Genomic DNA, 21,695 nt, shown 5'->3' on the forward strand with positions numbered 1-21,695 from the left:
CTGCCACCAACCAATACTTATCAGCTACTATAAAGGTCCTTACAAAAGGTGACCAATCCTACTGTGTAATGTTACTATTATCCAAATGGTAAGTATGACCAAGACTTTCAAGGCTATTTAGGAGTGCCCTGTACAGTGTCACCAAATACATATGCAAGTACTCTAAGAGCTTAAATATGTCTCACAAATATCAGCCACAAAGATAGGTTTAAATGCATTTAATAATATATTCCTGTCTATATCTAAGAGATATCACTGTACCCTAGTTATTTAGTATCAGCAAGGCAAATGCAGATGCGGAGTGCTGAATGGATGTTTCTAGGTCCAAGACAAGATACAAAAGCACACACTTTCCCTCTGCGAGAGTTCTTAAATTAATATTTAACATTACTGCTGGGTTAGCTCGGATGACATCATTTTGTCACCTGACTTCAGTTCCCAGGCTAAACAGATACTGTACTTAGAATTTAACACCTCTGTGTCAAAAAATACATATCTCTCAGAAGTGTGCAGCTGCTAGGAAAACAAGGAGCAATAAAAACACTTTCACATTTGCAACCTAGTAATTATTTGTGTTTCATGACAATAGAAAAACCTCTAGCTCTAGACATTGTGTCTGCTCTGAGCTGAAACTGAGAGATAACAGAATCGTAAAACAATTTCCACTTATTTTCTTGAAGTTTTGCAAGTTAACTCTGGATGTTCCAGCTTCTACTTAAAACATACATTTACACAGATATATAGTTTATATACATTTCTTTTCTTTTCCACTAGGGTACACTGTGGTTACATTCTTGAAGCTCATTACATAACATACAGTTCTCTTACATTTGTAGGACAAGAATATGAATCATATTACTAATCACAAATGACATATTATTTACAAAATTCCAGACAGCTGGGCTGGCAGTGTCACATTTCTATATCAATCATATTAAAATTTTCAAGCGACAACATTTCAGATAGCTGGACTGGCAGTATTTCCCTGCTGTCACATCAATATTCACCTTTATTAGAAAAATTTGAAAAGAAGACAATTAAGTCTATAGTCTGATTAATGTTGGACTCTGAGACCACCTTTGGAAGAAAGGATGGGTTTCTCTTGAGTGCAACTCTATCCCAATGGAAAATTAAGTAAGGGGCCTTGAGCATAAGGCTGGCAATTCAGAAACTCATCTCGCGGATGTGATAGCTATAAGTAAAAGTGTATTCCAGGAGAGGAACTTCAAGTCACAAGTAGGCGCTGGTTCAAAGGCAGACGCTACTAGAGCCTGCAAAACAACAGTCAAGTCCCATGGTGGTAGAGGGTCCTTAAATGGGGGCTTTAAACAGATAGTTCCCTTGAGGAAGACCTTATAAAGTCTGTGAGAGATTAAAGGCAGATCTCCAAAACCATTATAAAAGTTAGAAATGGCTGCTAGAATGACCATAACAGTAGAAGCGGAAGCTCTCTTACCAATAAGACTGGCCAAAAATTCTAAAACTTTTTCCACTGGGGCTGAAAAGGGGTCGAGGCCAATGTCGCAAGTCCAGATTGAAAATCTCTTCCATTTACTGAGGTAGAGATTCCTGGTCGATGGTTTATGGGATAACAGTAAGATTTTTCGCACTGGGGATGGAATATCATAATGCTTGGTGACTAATGGAATTGGAGGAACCAAGCAGTTAGCTTGAGACTTTGAAGATTGGGATGCACCAGTCCCTGGGGGTGAGAAAGATGGTCCGGAACTGGGTCCAGAATCCATGGACGGTGAACTAGATGAGGCCATAGGAAGGGAAACCAAATTTGTCGAGCCCAGAAAGGCGCAATGAAGATCACTTTGCTTCTCAACCTGGCTGCTTTCTTGAGGAAAAGAGGGATCAGGGGTGAATGGGGGAAAGGCATAAAGGAGACCCGAGGGCCAATCCAGGAGAACAGCGTCTCTCAGGGACTCTTCCTGAGGGTGAATTAGGCAAAAATAGCTTCTGCACTTCTTGTTTTGGAGTGATGCAAAAAGGCTGGCCCCTTTGATGAAAGATGATCTTCACTACCTTGGGACTGAGAGACCACTCATGAGGCAGTAGAATACATCTGCTTAATTTGTCCGCTATCACATTTGAACTCCTCTACATGTGCATTGCTATCAGAAAGCAGTCAAAGACAATGGCCCATTGCCACACTTGGAGGGCTTCGCAACACAGGGGATATGATTTGCTTCCCCCTTGCTTGCTGATGTACCAGACTATGGACATACTGTCTGACTGGATTGCAATCGTTCCCTGAGGTAGGGCAGAGTAGAATGCTTGCAACACTAGTAGCACCGCCCTCAGCTCCAGAATGTTGATATGCAGATTGGTCTCTACTGGTGACCAAGTGCCTTGGGCTATCTTTCCCAGATAATGCCCCCCTACATCCCATCTGGGAGGCATCTGTGATCACTATGGCCTTGGGTTGAGAAGGGACAAAGGGGTGGCCCAAAAGGATTTGACTGGATTCCATCCACCAGGACAGGTCCTTTTTACAGTGATTTGTAATGAGTATGGGGTGGTTTATTGGATGGGTCAGAATGGACCACTGATTCACAAGAAGTCACTGTAGTAATCTCATGTGAAATCTTGCTAGTGGGACCAGAGTGACTGCCACTGCCATGGACCCTAATGCTGAAAACACTAGCCGGGCTGGTACTTTGTTTGAGCCCAGGAGGGAAAGAACTTGAGATCTTATTTTCTGTAGCCTGTGGGGAAGTAGAGAAGCCACACAAGAGTGTTGAGATGAGCTCCGATAAATTCCATGTCTTGAGAGGGGGTCAGTTGCAACTCTGTAAAACTGACTGTGATTCCTAGCTGCAAGAACAATTGCAGGATGAGATCTGTCACCTGAGAAAGTAGATGCCTGGTGGAAGCGGTGATAAGCCAGTCATCTAGATATGAAAACACACGGAAATCATGCAGTCTCAACTGAGCTGCTACTGCTGCCATACATTTGGTGAACACCCAGGGGGTTGTAGTGAGACCAAGGGGCAGCACCCTGATAGTGACGGACTCCTAGATGGAAGTGGAGAAACCTTCTCTAGCGTTGTCTATTTTTATGTGGTAGTACACGTCTTGAAAGTCTGCAGAGCACATCCAGTAGTTTTCTCTAAAAAGGGAAGTGTTGACTGAACCGTGACCATCCGGAATTTGGACTGTTGAACAAAATTGTTAGAATGCTGAGATCCAGAATCAGTCTCCAGTCCCCTGTCTTTTTTAGCACTAAAAAGAATCTTGAGTGAAATCCGGATCTTATCTGGTCTGGTGGGACTTCCTGGATGACTCTTTTTTTTCAGCAGCTTTTGTATTTCCAAGGCTGCTTGGTCCCTCTGACTGGGTGGAACATCGGGGAGTGTTACCCGAGTTCTTGTATAAAGAATAAAAGGGATGAGGTAACCTCTGGAAATAAGTCTTAGTACCCAGGCATCTGTGGTTATTTGTCGTCAGGCAGATGGGTGCAAAGAAAATCTTCCCCTGACTGCCTCCAGAGGCAAGCAATCAGGCCTCCTTTCAGGAGCACTGATAGGGTTGGCCAGAGAAGGACTATCTGGAACCCTTGTTCTGCAGGTCACCTCTGTCTCTAGGATGGCGTCTTCCACTGCAACTCCCCCCTTTGTCCCAAGGGGAGTCCATACCACGTGTCCTGGAAAGGCCTCTGGGATTTCTTGAACCACATCTTCCCACTCCTATGATTCCTGGAATAGGTTCATTGGGGACCAGAAAAATGTGTGCCCACTGCAGACAGGGTCTTTCCATCATTCTCACACCTGGATAGAGGTTCCTTAACTTTGGGGCCAAACAAGAAGGATCTGTCAAAGGGAGCATTGATGAAGGAAGACTTGAATGGCTCTGCAAACTCTCACACACGCGTCCAAGCGTGTCGTCAAATAGGAACGCCTGAACCTGCTGACCTGGTCTCCCTTCGGCTACATGTGCAATTAGCCTCAGGGACGAATTTGAGCTAGACTCTAAGGTAGCAAACTGGGAGACCACTTTTTCTTGGATCCCCTCAGCTCCTGCTAGGGTATCTGACAGCTAAGAAGCCCTTTAAGGATTCATTTATTTCTACGCTCCACCAGGGCTCTATAAGCCCTGGCAGATACAGCACTCTGCTTGAAGATGAGAAACACCCAAGCAATACACACATTTATGACCGTCCGAATTCGGCATTTTTCTGCCTCAGTCCTGACAATGTTTAAACCCAGTGGTTGATTTTGGTTTATCTGCTATTTGAAGACTAGAGATGAGAAGAAGTCAAGAAACATACAAGCTATCAGTTTTGAAAAGAGATGAAACCTACCAACAATGGTAGGAGAGATTACCAATGGTAAAGGAAAAGGAATAGAGGGGAACTACCAACTACGGTAGGCAAGACGTATCCAAGGGTACAGGTTAAAGAAAAGGAGCACTCACACAAAGAGAAAAGGGTCGACAAGGATTAGATATTTCTAAATAACCTAAGTAAGGCAAAAAGGGGTTAGAGAAATGTAATAAAGCTATATAAAGAACTTAGCTGCGAGAGAGAGAGAGGCTAATGCATCTTTTCTATAAGCTGAAAACAAGATCTGAGGTAATGTAGAGGGGGCATTATGGGTAAACTACTAGCTCAAGAGTTTTTTTACTGGCGCGAGCTACATAACGGCTGGATCTGTTCCAAGGGTCGGAACTGTAACCCATCAGTCAAGAACAGATGAAGATTGAGAACATCAGATTCACAGTTACTCATGCAAATGTGATAGGGGTATTCCTGATGCTTACAAAGGAGCGTAGCTAAGGTGAAATTAATACAGGCCATTTATGCTATACAAAAGACCTGGAAAGTAATAAGATGCAAATGATAAATATTGTAAAGAGTAGTATGCTAATGAGGGGGCTTTGCAATTCATAGTCCCAACATTTGCGCTGCACTCACATCCCTTGTTAAATGCAGTGCATTGCCTTTAATATTGGAGTTCAAATAAGCAAACTTGCCCCCAGCCATCCCTTAAGTAAATTATTTCCCCCAGCAACCCCTTCTTTAGTTTGTATTAAGTAAGCACAAGCGCTAAAATGACACAATTATTCTGCTCAGTGATCACTTCAGCAGGCTGACCATGTATACACACACGCACTTCCCTGACACATGAATGAATTTCCCAAAGGGAACCCTTCAGTAACATTCCTAATATGCAAAAGCACTAAAATGAAACATTCACCTGAGCAACCCCTTCAGTAACATGTCCTAATATGCACAAAGACTAAAATTTAACATTCACCCAAGCAACTCTTTCATTAATATGTCCAGGTATGCACAAGCATCAAAATGAAACATTTATCCAAGGGACCCCCCTTCAGTAAAAATGTTCAGGTATGTTGCACAGGCACCAGATAATCTCCTCTTGCATCTTCATATTCTGCAAAAAAAATGCTGCTTACTGGCTTAAGTTCAAAGCTATTTACACACTTAGTATGCAAATTAGCTCATTATATATTTGTGTCTATGAATCGAACTCATACACATACTTGTAAAGCCCCTTAACAATGTAGTATTTTTCCCCCTATCACTTATGCATTAAGCAAGTTACACTTTTGCAACAGCGGTGTGCGTGTGTTCATAAAAAGTCCTCAACATTTCCATAGTCATCCCTGAAAGTCCGGGATTTGTATAACCACATAGCGCCACTCGTCACAGATCATAGCTGCAAAAATGTGTAGCCCCATACAATGAATACTGCGCTATATGTGATATATAATGTTTGCAATATGTCAATATGATTTTTCATTTATATAAATGTACAACTGCCTATGACATAACTGATAAAGCTATTTCTTGTTTAAAAAATAAGTATAGTTTTATATACAAAGAGAGACAGAGAGAGAGTGCTATAGATACAGAAATAAGTGATAAGCTAATTAAGAAGATTGTGCTTCATGTAGTACACTTGCTTTTTAGATGGTTCAGTCTAAGCAATGATCTCATGGTAGCTAGATCTCATCCTCAGTATCTCTTAACTTGGTTATTCAACATCCTAATATTACAGGTTATCAAAAGTAAAAAAAAAATGCCATAAGTGGAAGTGGAAGTGTATGTGTATAGATATATATATATATATATATATATATATATATATATATATATATATATATATATATATATACACACACACATTATTTTTTAGAAGTCTAGGCTCACAGAGTAGAAATTTATAATTCTCAGTAGTGACTGTCTGTTGGTGTGTCTTTCGGCTTTTCCCAGTTAGGGGTCGCCACAGTGAAACTCCGGTCTGCTAATGATTGGCAGTAGATTTTTGCATGTCGAGTTGCCGGCCCTGACGCCCAACCTTCAACGAAGGTCCGCCCATTCACGCATGTCTCCACACAGAAGACACTCTAGCTGAGAATCGAACAGGACAACGTCTTACTGTGAGGCGACAATGCTACCGCAGCACCACCACTGCAGTTTGTTAGTCTGTAAACATGATTTATGCATTCCATGATGCTTCACCCATTGACATTAAAGGTGAGAACATCAGTACTGTACCAGATGTGTACAGAGGGTGTACATATCATCAAATATTAACTATTAACTGCTTGCTTAATGCTCACCACTAATGCAGATATACTACTGGAAAGCAGCAGGACTTTAAACAGGTTATTAGATGCAAATGGATCTTAAAAATGACTGCATTCAACTTCCTTGTAGCATTCACATACTAAATGTTTGTAACGGTGCCTTCTAAAACAAAGTGCAATGGCAGCCAGTCACAACATGTGTGGCACAAATGGATATGTTACAAACATCACAAACATGCCATGTGAGATGAATTTTTGTCATTTTAGTAACAACATGCAAACATCACCTATACGAACAAATCCACCTATGTATACAGTTAGATAAGCACCACAAACACATTACCTTTGTGGAGTTGAAGCCAAGTACAGTCATTAACCCTCATCTTCCACAGGAGCTCCGGCAGGGACATCTGGTCAAATTTCCCCATACTGATAAATTTCTTCACATTTTTCAAAAAGCGGCATTTGTTGTGACTGGAGCCCCAAAGTTCTTCAGGCACTACTCGAATTAAGCATTCCCTCAAAAACCCATATACTTGCTGAGGGCTGCTGTGCTGCTGCAGAAGTGCCTGTAAGCAAGGGTCTGACTCTTTTAATGCTGTATTTGGTCTCTGGCTCTCAGATGTTAACACACACCTGCCATCATTACCCAGCCTTGCTGCAGGCATTTCACAGTTTGCACTGGCTTCTGCAAGAGATCTGTCCTTGCTTCCTCCGGTCATATCAAGCTGGACAGTCCGCAGACTTCTAAGTTTTATCTCAGCAGCTGTCACTTCCTTTACTTGACTGGTTTCTCTGTCAATATCCTCAACTGTCCTGGGCTGCGGCAACTGTTGCTGACCTTCATCTCGAGTTACACTGCAGACTGCAGAAGATGCATCTGCTGAAGATCTGTGCACTGCAATATCACTCTGTTTGTACTGTTTTTCCGTGTGTTCTACTGCTCTCCCTCTAGATTTTGCACAGGAAATAGTGACAGGGCAGTTTCGCCTGCATAACATCAAATAGGGACATCTTTTATGATTCTTTAGTAGACTCTGGAACATAGTTCTCATCTGCCAATAACGTTTTGGCAGTCTCTTCTTTCTCCAGTGGCTGACAGACAGCTTCTGAACTGTCTTATTTCCAAACACACTGCTGTCGAGGAATATCTTTTCAATAAGCCTTTGCCCATCGTTCTGATAGCCTACAAATCGATGCAGAGAAAATGTTTTAGGAAAACATTCTCTTAAGCTCTTGTTGGAATACATTATACAACCTATTTTAATGTACACCTCTGAAAACTTGATTTTATTTTTATGCATCTTGTTCTTGGAGTCATGCTTGGAAATCATTTGCTTAAATGGCTTACTTAACTCTACATTACTTGAAGATACGGTGCCTACTTTATCTATTCCAGGATTTGCTGGACAATCAGTGACTTCATTGTTGACTACATTATCCTGTGACTGGAGCTCTGTTTCATTATACCCAACTTGCTGCCCCAAACATTTTGTTTCCATCACCTTATAAGCATTTGGCATGTGTTCTGACCCTGTTCCACTCTGACAGACTTCAACAGTACAGTTAAAGGGTTCTTCTGCGCCGGGGACTAAGTTTTTTAATGCAGGATCTACTAATGGATAAGAAGGTATTTTACATAAAACAGATGTGTCAGTGCAAGTGGATGCTAGATGCACTGTATTTCTGTCTACAGATTTTCTGAACTTCCTGGCTGGGAATCTAGAATCCTCATCACCATCCTTATTACGGCACCTTTTAAGAGATCTTTCTGTTGAATCGAGAACTGGTACATCACCCACTATGTTTTTCTGTTCATCACTGACCTGACTTAATCGTGTTGTTTTGTTTGACCTCTGGTACATCTGACTTGATGATATAACATTTCTTGCATTACACGTATTTCTCCCATCAACAACTCTAGTGCCCCTCTGTGATTCTTTCATATCTTTCCACTTTTTTCTGTACAACTGTCTTTTTTTCTGGATATACTTCAATAAAACATTATATCGAGTTCCAAAAGGCCTTTGCCTAGCCCAGCCAAGGCTCAGATCAGATGAAATGAGGCTGTAGATGGGTACCCCACTGATCTGATAACAGCAACTAGGTGGCACATGCATAAACAGTGAGCAGTTTTCCAGCAAGTACATCATGACATCATCACCAATCCTGTTCAGCAGTGTTTCCCACAGAGGGCTGGTACTGATCATTGCAGTAGTGGGATTAGGCTGATAGCTGCATATGTTTACTGCAAACTTGATCAGTAAAGAGCTCTTCTCATCTGCACAGGCATATCCAGAGGCAAGTACATTTCGCTGCTTCTTTTCACAAAGCCTTTGGATTATCCTGGCTACCACCTCCTTCTGAGACGAAAGCTGAAAAACATTTTTAAAAAAAGTCATTTAGAAGATCAGCACTAATAAACTGCAAAGTTCGGTCAATATAACTGACTAGAAATAGACTATCCCAACAAGAGAGAGAAAACAAATAAGACAGATAAGATAAATGATTTGTCTTTCTACAGACATACATGTGATGATGTTAAAGCTATTTGTTTTCAATCTAACAAAAATTTCTCTCCAAAAAAAGATACAGAACTATAGATTATTTAGCAAAAAATGTGAGACAGAATCCTTCTTCTTTAATAAAGCAGCAACTATAAATTTAACATCTGACATGCCTAAATAACTAATTTGCTTCCTGAAACTCACAAAGATATGAAAAGCATCCAAGGAATATCATTACATGTTACAACAGAAGAGGTTTAGGCCTCTGAGCTGGTATGCCAATCTCAGGAACAGACATAGGTCACTGAATTATGGAAGTCTGGGAGTATTGTTATGTGCAGTAAACCACAAACATCACAGGCTGATATACTTTCAAAACTGTGACAATAAAATATTGCGATAAAGCACACAGCCTGTTCCAATCATTGTAGATGTTGTGCCAAGTCACTAAGGTGCATACGGCTACACAGGGAGACCGTTGTTCATGCACATATAAAAACACAAAGTGCAAACACCATCAACCATCAAGTCAAATTAGACAACACGGGCTCTCAGGACCTAAGCAGCTACTCATTATCCTCAACAAAGTCAAACCACAGCAAAGAAATGCATCCACTGGCGATCCAGTTGCAGAGGAGAAGCCAACTACATACTTACTGCTACCGCAACAATAAATCTGGAGAGGCAGTTCCATCCTCAATATCAGGACTTAAAATGTCACTGAGAACTTTTATAGGTTACCTAGCCCCCCTCCTTTCACTCACATGTTATGGTGAATAGGAGATTTCTTCACATCTTAGAAGCCTATGCAATACAAGAACTTAGTGTAACAACTTCAATTAACCCAATAAATAATGGTTGGGAGGGTGGCCTAATGGTTGAGGTATTTGCCTTACAAACACAAGGTGCAGGGTTTGAGTCTCACAAGGGATAATTGTCTAGGCTTAAAATGGCTCGCAAGGGCAGTTAGCCTAGTATGAAACTATGAAACTATGAAACTATAAATAATTTAGTTCCTCATAAACACAGTTCAGGTAAGCAAGGTCCAAGTTGGGGATGTGAAAGAGAATGGTAAAGAGGCTGGAATTGCCAATATAGATCAATATTTATGGTAAGTAATTAACTTAAGAGTCTGGAGTTCCAGCCTTATGCAGGACTGAATCCAAAACTAACCTCTTGCATGGAGCTCCATAGAAGAATGCACTAGATAATGATGACAAAGGAAGACCTGGATTTAGAGATCACATTCAGCTTACAATGTTTTACAAAAGGCTGGGTCATATGTCTCTGATATGTGGCATCTCAGGAACCTCTTATTTGCTCTAATTGTGAAAAAAAAATATTGCAAGAGACCACCATGTGCTGTTTTTGAGACTTTCTCCTTTCTCAAATAGTGTGCCACTGTGAAGCTGGCATCTACATAAGTCTAGCAGCATGGGGGCATGGAGTGTATGAAAGCTTCCCCCTCATGCAGAGTCCAAAGCCATTCCATTACTTTAAATGTAAATGGCAGCTTTTAAGCTTCCTGGAAGAAGGGCATGTGACAAGAGCAATTGGAAATCACAACTTCATAAAAGTAGCCTTGCAAAATGATTCGGTGATGCTAGAGAAATATCATCCAAGACTGCATTTTTAAATAGAGTTTGAAAACCAGGCATGTTCAATCTATGAAATGTCTTGTTATGAATAATAATAACATTTAATTTAATCTGAGAGCTATTTTGAAAGAGTTTATTTCAAATCTTTATATCCCAGTTTCTTCCTTGAATATGAAACAAATAACTGAGAATTATTTCTATCTGACTCAGTTCTGTCCACATAAAATCTGAGTTGTCTGTGGGCATCCAGACAGTACAACAGATATTTTCCATTACAACCACTGGGAAAGAATACTGGCAAACTTGATGGTTTGATTAATTTTCTTTTCTGTTTTAACTTTGGCCACATAGGAACAATTTGTATTCAAGGACACATTGTCTTTGTGAAATGCTAGGTAAGAAAGATTGACTTGATAAAGCTTGAGGCTCAGAATTCTCCTGGCAGAAGTTAACAGCTACCAGGAAGGGAGTTTTCCAAGAAACAAATCTGAAACTGGCAGTTGCAGTGGATTCAGACAGGTCTGAGTTACGTTTTCCAGCACAAAATCTAACTTTCAAAAAGGAATATGATCCTTGACTAGAGACCATGGTCCAAATAAAAAAAAAAAGTCTACTTACATTATTTTTTTTCCCTGGTGTTAGTGCTCTGAGCAGAAGTGAGGACCTGGACCATTCTTTTGCTAGCATTTCAGATCAAAGCATATTCACAACTTACTAAAAACTAAACTTTATGTAGGAGAAAATAAATCGCTGTTACACCTGTATAATTTAGCGCTTTCATTTGATTTAATAATTTGAACTTCTTCAGAACAATGACCACAACCTTACAAACATGTAAATAAATTCTACATAATTACTTAATTGTTCACATGACCAATAAAATGTTAATAATGCATTTTAAAGACCCATCCCTTAAAAATACTCAGTAAAAAAGTCTATTTAAAAGGCACTTAACATTCCAAGTGCCATTAAGCCATGGTAATCTCTTAGCATTTAGAAATATTTGCCACTTCATTTCTTTAATTTGTAAAGTAGTGTTATACTCACAAACACATGGTGTCACATTAATATTAGAACTAAAAAACTAAACTTTTTGAAATTTATACATTCACTAGCATGTTTGGCTAAAGCATTATTATAATCTTTGTTTTTAATAGCTAAACAAAGCACAATACTAGCTCTTGCAATGTGATACCATATGTTTGTGAGTATAACACTGCTTTAGAAATTAAAGAACTGAAGTGGCAAATATTTCTAAATGCTAAGAGATTACCATGGCTTAATGGCACTTTGAATGTTAAGTGCCTTTTAAATAACAGACTTTTTTACTGAGTATTTTTATGAATGGGTCTTTAAAATGTATTAATTAATATTTTTATTGGTCATGTGAACAATTAAGTAATTATGTAGTTGTTGTTGTGTCCTTCGGTTTTTCCCGGTTAGGAGTCGCCACAGCGGAACTCCGGTCCACTAATGATTGGCAGTTGATTTTTACGTGCTGAGTTGCCGGCCCTAACGCACAACCTTCAACGAAGGTACGCCCATTCACGCATGTCTCCACAGTAGACGCTCTAGCTGAAAATCGAACGGGACAACGTCTTGCTGTGAGGTGACAATGCTACTGCAGCACCACCACCACGGATCCAATTATGTAGAATTTATTTAAATATGTTTGTAAGGTTGTGGTCATTGTTCTGAAGAAGTTCAAATTATTAAATTAAATGAAAGTGCTAAATTACACTGGTGTAACAGCGATTTATTTTGTCCTACTTCAAGTTTAGCTTTTTAGTTGTTTTTTGAGTGTTTTTGAAGTGGCATTGCTTGTTTATTAAGTTTACTTTGTTTGCCTTTGCATATTCACAACTTAGGTGGAGTTAATAGGCAAGGCATAATTCAAAAAAAAAAAAAATCCAACCCTGCAATGTGATAGATTTTGCAGGTCCAAAAATTAGAAGGCTGGTGATAAGTGGACTCAGATGCCAAAGATCAATGTGGGACTGACCAAGCAAAGAAAACACTGGTGGGTACCTAATCTATCAGCATCCAATCAGCTCCCTGAAAATAAGACATCATCATCCAGCAAGTAATAATAATTTAATAGTTGCATAAGCACCTTCCTCACCCATTTCTAACCATACGATTTCTGCAAAACACTTATGATCCGGAGGAATTCAATTTCACATTAATAAAATTCTCCACTTTAGGACAGAGGTGGGTGCATAATCCATCAATTCTCGCTTCTCTGAAAGAAAGAAACCTATATTTTTTCACTTTCTACAAACAATCCCTATTTGAACACTAGAGGGAGTATGTAGATTAACAAAATGTAATAGATATAGGCAGATATTTTTTAAGCATTATAGTATGTACATTATTATTTTTTTTTATATGGATGAGTGATTTACAGGGTTATATGTATTTTGTAAATGAATGGAGTGTGCTTGGTTGTTATTTAAGTAAAGGGTTGGATTAGTTTTTAAATTTATGTGTTTTTCAAAAAGTTTTTAAAAGGTTGGTTTTAAGTAAGAGTTAGCAATTGGTTATTAGTTGATGAATTACAAATGTGCTGTATTAATTAGTTAATTGATATTAATTGAATGTATTTATAAGGCAGGGTAAAATGGATGAATTGTATTGCATCTGAAGAAGTGTCTGAAACGAAAACGCAGGTGTGGAGACATAGCGTTTGTGCCTTGGAGTGTATTGGATTTTCGTGTTTGTTCCAGCCGTTTTGTGGTAATTAAAGATACTTTTTACCAGCAAGGACTTGTTGCCTTCCTCCTCTGGTGCTTTTGTTACTAGTGTGTGTTTGTTTGGTGCTAGCCTCCCTTCGTTGGTAATTTCTGCAAAACACTTATGATCCGGAGGAATTCAATTTCACATTAATAAAATTCTCCACTTTAGGACAGAGGTGGGTGCATAATCCATCAATTCTCGCTTCTCTGAAAGAAAGAAACCTATATTTTTTCACTTTCTACAAACAATCCGGAAATTATCTGTCATCATTTTCTGCAGCTCACTCTACCCTTCCATTCGGGACCCACAACCGCAAACCTCTCCATCACAAGCTGCCATCTTGCACATATGCATCACTATTTTCTTCCTGGACTAAGCACCCATCTTCACTTTTCAACAGAAAACCATGGAACAAGTTAATCAACACTTTTTTCTCAAAAATCTTATTAACATTTTTACTACCAACTAGTACAACTACAATAAGAACAATACATGAAAACAACATAGCACACTAGAATTATTTACAAAGTAACAAACAAAACACGCAAACTAAGAGGAACTTTTTCATTTAATACATTGTTAGTGTGTAAATTAAATCCACATAAAAATGCAACACAATGTAAACAACCTACATACAGAGACTGTCAAATGATTATTAAAGATACATGTAAGGAGTAGCTATCAAAACCATAAAACAACTAACAAATATACCAAAAAGGATATGATATGAAACAACAGTTTTCATTAAGTGCACCATTTCTAATTTTATGTAATATTTTGCTTCCTCCTGGATAACTGGCTACCATTGCAGAAAATCTATTCAAGTTAACATAATTTAAAGACTGACACTGAATAGAAATACAAAATTTAACCAAGATAAATAAAACTATATGTAACACCGAACATGAAATGGGTTGCGGTAGGTCCATATGTATAATAAGCAACAGTTATTTTAATGTACTATTAAAAGCAAGCCAGGCATTTTGCACATAGGCACAAAACCAAGAAATACATAAAATATCTGCACTGACTAACATATAATGCAAAATATCCAGGAAAAGTGTATTAAATACATTATGTAACTTACAATTAACAACCATCCACTTAAAAAGAGGTAAAGCAAAGGAATTATAGTCAAATGATTTAAGAATTTAAACCAGTATTGGACCAAGAAGGTGCTCAGGTTTCACCACGCTGTCTTCCAGTAACTACCTTCCAAATCATAATTAATCTAACAACCAGGTAATAAGACTATAGGTCAGAAAGAATCAAGGTAGGCACCATGAGGTAGCACCATAAAATGTTATGTTGCACAACAGCTATTATTATTGCATTTCATTTGCCAACCATAGCTTTACAACTTAAAAATAATTCAATATTTTTTCTACTCCTATGAGCGTGCTCATTTTCAGTGCTATGTCACTATTTTTCACACCCTAACAATTATGTATTATTTGTGCTCACAAAATCATAACTGACTTTCAGTTTGCAAACTCACCTTTTTTATCAATTAGCATTTCTGCTCCCTGCATTCATGAGAAAACATTGTAAATATACTGATTTTTAGGTGAAGCTATGGAATACTGCCACCAAATGTCATTCTGGCAGACCGTGTTCTCAATAACCCTGTATTTTGTTTTAGTCATTGGAGACTGTATTGTATAATCTTCTTAACGTGTGACTTTCTTTTGACAGACATCATATTACCTTCAACCCATTTGTTGACCCCTGAATTTCACTGTCTACAACTATTTCTTGCAAACAAACTGGCACTTGTATGGCCACCAAGCATGATGGTAGCAAGATCACTGTCACTGCAGAATCTTAGCAAAGCTAATAGATCCAAGTTGTACATACCAGCCACCTCCCAGGGTGAAACTGCTCACCTCTAGGCAATACGCAGGAAGTCAACAACCAACAACAACATTAATTCAAAAATTGTGTTAGTCAGCTTTGTCCTGCCTAGGATACTGCTGACCAGTACCAGGCTAACAAGCAATGCAATAAGACAGCCTCCAAACTGCTGCGCATGGTCAATTTCACATTCAAAACAGAGTCCTGAGCAAGAAATTCGGTTATCGTCCTCTATGTAATGCAATGCCCTACACTGGGACTCCGTTAACCTTCCTTAACAAGCTTCTTAAACTAATAATGACAACTACAATGAAATAAAGTAAATGGTAAAAAAATAAATAAAAATATTGGGACAAGTTGCCAGATTTAACAAGATTCAGGTTCTGAACGAGATTAACAACTCCACCAATATGCTTCTGTGGCAAGAATGAACAAATCATTTCTTCATTTCCTGTCCTCCAGGTATCACTGATGTTTTTTTTCTGCAAGGTTACAGATTTCCCCATTGACTGTTTGACAAATCATCCAAAAATTACTGGTTTCAAGTGACTTTCAACCTGGACTCCAAGAGAAGACAATTAACCTGTCTTGAAAGACTGGATGATAAGTTGACTGATAAACTGAAAAAGACAGAAAGAGCAGTTAGTTGAACACCCACAGTAGTATTTTAGGGGCTTAGTCAGCTATTATGGACGTGCCTTCTGTGGAAGGCTGGGCACCGGGCTGGCAACTCGACACAGTAAAACTCCACTGCCAATCATGAGCGGACAGGTGATCCGCTGTGGCGACCCCTAACTGGGAAAAGCCGAAATAAGAAAAAGAAGTCAGCTATTATGGACAACATTATTGGGTAGGGCCATAGGGTGTAGGGATGAGCGAAAATGGAAAAAACAGTTATAGCACAGAATAATCCTTCTGAGGTTAATGGAGGAGCACAGAGCGACACTGACACAAGTTTTAATGAAAGAATTGAAAATCATGGCAGCTAAATTAGCTAGGGTAAAATCTCTAACCACTTACCACCTGAAATATGCAAAGTCAATCAGAAGCAAATTAATCCAGTTCTTCTGGCCATAATGAATGGTGGCCAATGGACTGGTGATATTCCCAGGAGCAGGCAGTGGTCTCAACAGATTTAGAACAAGTTAAGAATGATGAGTTACCAGCTTTGTAGAGGCATGTCTCAGTAAATCACGATTACAAATTATGTATGCCTGTTTTTAATTTAAAGGCCTACTCCCGATTCCATCATTAGTCAGTTTCAAATAGTTTGTGAATGGTCATCAGATTTCTGACAGCATCCTTAAAACACTGCGACCAGTACAACAAGCAAAGATGAGTGGGAAACCATTGTTTGTGGTAAGATCAGACATGGAAAAGGGCTTTGACAGGGTTGGATGAGACTTTCTGTCTGATATACTGGAAGCTTTAAGCTTCCATGAATGAATGGCTGAAGCACTTGAAATATGCGAGAGGTGAATGCCCAGGTTAAGGTTAAAAGTAAGGGTTAACAGCACTATCCAGTTCTCTGAGCTAGTTAGAGGTGCATACCATGGATGCCCTTCTCAGAGACTGTTTGTCCTCCACGTGGAGATACTGATGTCTAAAATCAGAAGGTCTGCAATTCCTCAGCACAAAACTGAAGGGAGAGAACAGAAAATGCCTTTGCTTGTAAACGACCTCTGTGTCCATCTTATCAGGACAGAAGAGGACATGCACCAATTACTTTCCATGTAGTCATGGCTTAATAGGTAAGCGTGACCAAAATAAAGGCTCTTGCTCTTAATTTTATTCTTTCCTTGGAACTAGCAAGGGATTTTATATATTTATGAAAAAGGTAATCCATTAAGTACTTGGAGATCCAAGTAGCAGGGATGAACTGCTCATACTAAAAGAACTCTCCCTGACATCCCATCTTACCATGTTGACATCTGACAGGAAGGTAGAGCCATTTTTCACTTTTAACACCTTTACTGATTTATCACTTAAGAAACAGGCAAACATACATTTATATAAAAGAAAACAAACTATATTAATATATTCCCAGTTGAAAACGTTATACATCACATATATTCTTTTGTACATTTATCAGTTCAACATCACATGCATTCATTAAACCTCACTCCTCCTTCAGACCAATATTTCCAGCAGAGTACTCTGTAGGGAATTTTTAAAGTTTGCAACTCAGTACACTCCCAAAACATGTTCCCAGTTACTGCTTTCCTCCCCATCACACCTCCAACATTCACCATCTATCTTAGAAAATTTTCTGGAGTCTGCCTGGGGTCTAAAAAATAACTATGCAAACATTTCCATGCAAAAATCAGAAATCTTCTATACTCTGTTGCACATTTTGGGAGCCATACGTATGTCCTCCCATTGTTCCCCTTGTGAACTGCTTATCAAATATCTCTTCCCAATCTTTCTAACCTCCTCTGACTGATTCCTATAGTTAGCATGCAGTATTGTCTATGCTCTACTAATTATTCTTTTCAGTAGCTTCCATTCTAAAGTCAATTAAAAACTCTACCAGAGCAGGTCTTTCACTAAGGATTCCCCTTATCCCTTTCTCCTTCCCTATACTCAAGACATTAATATCTAATAGGGAAGGCAGTCTCTAGCCTGCAGTCCAAATGTCTGCTTGGCTTCTTCAAATTCGATTATGTTTCCCTCTATAGATATTTGTTCCCAATATCTTGGTTCCTTTGCCAGTTTCCTCCAGTGAATTTCAGCCCCTCTTGCCTATTCTCTGTAGCCCTAATTGCTGTCATTTTTATCTGCAAAATTTCCTTTCTTCATTCTCATGTTAGCTTAGTTCTTAGAATGCTACTTTATGAATACAATATTCTGCGTGGCTGTTATTATTCTGCTTAAGGATATGCATTTAAAATTCCATTCTCTCCTTCTTTCTGGAATTTCCCCCCTGCTTCATTATCACTCCCTTCCACTTTGAATTATAGCTTTCTGCTTGTCACGTGTATAACAGCCTTAACTGTGTAGCTCTAAATATCCCTTCAAATCAGGTAATACTAATTCACCTTGTTCTATGGGAAAGATCAACTTACCCCACCTGACTCTTGCCCTCTTCCCCTCCCAAACAAAATCCTTCAATTCTTTATTAATGGTGGTCCACAACTTCTCCTCAGGTTGATACAAATATGCCTAACCTGTATATAAAATTAAAGGGACTAAAACCATTTTCACTACTTGTATCTTGCTATCCATAAACAAGAGTTTCCAGTTTCTCGTTTTTTGTATTCTTTTGTTTTGACTCTTCTCATATAACCTTAACTGCCATAACAGAATCCTTTTTGATCCATACTCGTAAGTAATTCATTTTATCATGTCATCATAAATATGGTTACTGCTGGACCAATTCATGTGTGGGTACACAGTTTACAGCTATAGCTTTTGTTTAAGCTTCATTAATTTTATATTCCCAAAAAGACTTAAACTGTCTCAAGATATTATCTGCAAATAAAGCCATCTTTTCTTGAATACCATACCAATCATATCCTTGAATTTCTGAGTCCCTTGTTTTCTTTGACAATGGTTATAAATATAAAGCAAATAAAGAGCAAAGAGGACAATCCTCCTTGGTTCCTCTGTTCAGACACAATTTGTCAAAAAGGAACCCTCCCATTTTAATTTTTGCCTCTAATCCCTCATATATCCCCCTAATTAACCTTTTTATTGGATCAGGGAATGCAAATGCTTTCATTACCCTATTCATAAACTCACAGTATACTCGGTGGAATGCTTTCCCCTCCAACAAGACCCACCGACAACATTATTTTCTTACACTCTGCTTCCTTCTGGCTCATCATTGTTCTATTAATGTTGTCATACGTTTGCCTCCCCTCTAGAAAACCACATTGATCCATGTCTATCAAATTTGACAACACATTTGCCATTCTTTTAGCTATTATAGACATAAGCATTTTGTAACTGTAGTTGAAAATTGAAATGGGCCTATATGAAGTTGGGTCTGATGGGGAGTCTTTAGTTATTACAGTCACCACAGATTTCTTCCAGGATGCTGGTGCCTCCCCTCCTTTTAAAAACTGTTAAACAAAACTTTCCAGGTCTTTATCACTTTATTCCCTCCTAGCTTCCAAACTTCCACAGGAATACAATCTATTTCTGTAGACTTTCCTGCAAATTGATTGCATGTCACCGTTTTTATCTCATCTCCTCCTATCTTAACTGTTAATTGTTGAGCCTCATCTTCCTTTAACCTTGGCATACTTAAATCTTCCATGAATATTTCCATTTATGTTGCTTCTTGACATTCACATTTATCTGCTTTATGCAGATTTTTATAACATTCCAGAAATATCTTTTTCTTGTTATTGGCTCCCTACATTTAACACTTTCCACTTTCTGCTGCCTATGTCGCTGTGCTGAAAGCTTTTGGGCTCTGGAATTATTATCAGAAACAGTTGCTTAACAGCAATCTTTCCAAACTCATGCATATTATCCAAATACTCTTATTTTCTCTTTACCACTTTGCAATTGCACTTCCTATTGTTCTGTCAGATTCCCCTTACTCTGCAATAGTTTAACCTTTGTCAGCCCTTCTAAATAATTCCTGTTACTTCTTAACCATATCGCTTTTTTATACACTATCCTTAAACTCTACTTTCATTTTATCCCAGTCACTGGCTATAACATCTGAAGAAATTACTATAGTCCCTGATAATTCTCAATTAATGTCTACTACCCATTCCTTAAATTTCTCTCTTTTTAACTGGTAGGTGCCATTGTCTAATTTTTTTACTTCATTACCCCACATTTTTTTCTTAGTTGTTCTTGGCACATGATCTGAAATAGTTATTAGATATGTATCAAAGCTTTCAATTAAATGCACATGTTCCTGTGAAATACAGTCTGTTCTTGTCATATCTTTATTCCCCTCCCAGATGTGAAAAGCAGTTTTTATGTTATCAGAAAACATTAACGTTTATCCTAAAAATGTTTTCTGGCTTTTATTGCATACCAGTTTGTCTCCATGGAAACTTAGGAATAAAAAGTACATATGCCCTCAACTACAGACTTCTCAAACTGAACATTTATTTGCTAAAAGAAAACTTTTCATTACATTCAGTGTTCTATTATATACTTGTTTACACAAAAAAATTTTATTAGGTTAAGCCAAGTGCCTTAATCCAGACACTCACCTATGCAAAAGTAAGAGAAAACATATCAACTTTACATATATTGTGTGTGAACTTTTACGCTCCACCCCCACCTCAACAATTCAAGATAACAGAATATAAACATATGTTTCTGTCCAGCCTTTATTCTCTTTTTTTTACATTGCGATGCCTACATTTCTTAAAATTAAAACAGAAGAAAAAAGGGACTTGCTTACTTAAGTATCTTTATCACGTAGCAATAACTGAAATGCACTGCTATATAACATGCAATTTATATCATGAAATGTTTTACAGAAATACCATTAAGAAAGTACAGTTGTGTAAAGTCTTACTATAATAGTAAATGTCCTTCTCTTCAGTGCTGCAGTGTTATTCATCTTGGGAATCTCCTATGAAGTATAGCCCAACATCTGGCCAGTATACCAAAGCCTTTAGATCTTGATTGCTCAGTAAGTCACACACATGCTCCCCGTTCAGGATGTAGGCCATAAGATGACATACGAACACTGTTACCCAGAACTGTACTGCCCTAGAACAGAGCAGTCACCACAGGAAAAGGAGGCTATGCAGATCCAGGAGGAGAAAATGCAGAAGGAAAACAAAACTCAAAAGAAAAACGGGGAGGAAGGAGGGAGCAAATATTGCAAAAGTGAAGAGAAGGACATCTACTGTTATGGTAAGATTTTACATAACTCTACCATGCCCTTCTATATCACTGCTGCTGCTGTATTCTTCACCTTAGAAACAAGAGTACAAAAGCTAAATGAAAGGATTGGGAGGTGGAAGGCTAGGAAGAGCCCTCAACAAAACTATGCAGACTGTCTCTAACAAAATCTGTTCTGGCCCTAGAAACCATATCCAATTTATAATGCTTAGTAAAGGTATGCACTTTAGACCAAGTAGCAGCTTCAAGGATGGAACTGCTGTCCAGGCCCTTGAAGAAAGCACCAGAAGAGGCAACAGCCATAGCATATTGAGCTCTGACTGAAGTAGACAGACACTTGCCATGAAAACAACAACAAAAACAAATGGCCTTAGAAATCCAAGAGGAGATGGCTTGCTTACAAATAGACAAACCTAATGTCTTGGGATGAAATGAAACAAAAAGCTGACAAAACGTATACATGGCATTAGTTTTAACCAAATAGTACTTGAGTTATCTGTACATATGCAAGATATGAAGGACCCCCTCACTAGCAGACTGAGGAGGACAAAAGGAAGGGAGTTGTACTTTCTGATTCAAAGACAACTCATTAACATCCTTGGGCATAAAAGACAGA

The 21,695-nt window shown here is 38.6% G+C and overlaps 1 protein-coding gene across 1 annotated transcript in view; it reads right to left on the bottom strand.

Moving 5' to 3' along the window:
* TERT (telomerase reverse transcriptase) overlaps positions 1 to 21,695 on the bottom strand; it is a 1,470,615-nt gene that overhangs the window by 1,394,783 nt on the left and 54,137 nt on the right. Inside the window, exon 2 of the mRNA XM_044065146.1 lies at positions 6,905 to 8,936. Within this exon, the coding sequence (XP_043921081.1) occupies positions 6,905 to 8,936 (2,032 nt within the window). The remainder of the gene's footprint in view (positions 1 to 6,904; positions 8,937 to 21,695) is intronic.

Source organism: Protopterus annectens, chromosome 3.part0, assembly GCF_019279795.1.
Source record: "Protopterus annectens isolate FY-2018-M chromosome 3.part0, PAN1.0, whole genome shotgun sequence".
Lineage (NCBI taxonomy): Eukaryota > Metazoa > Chordata > Ceratodontiformes > Protopteridae > Protopterus > Protopterus annectens.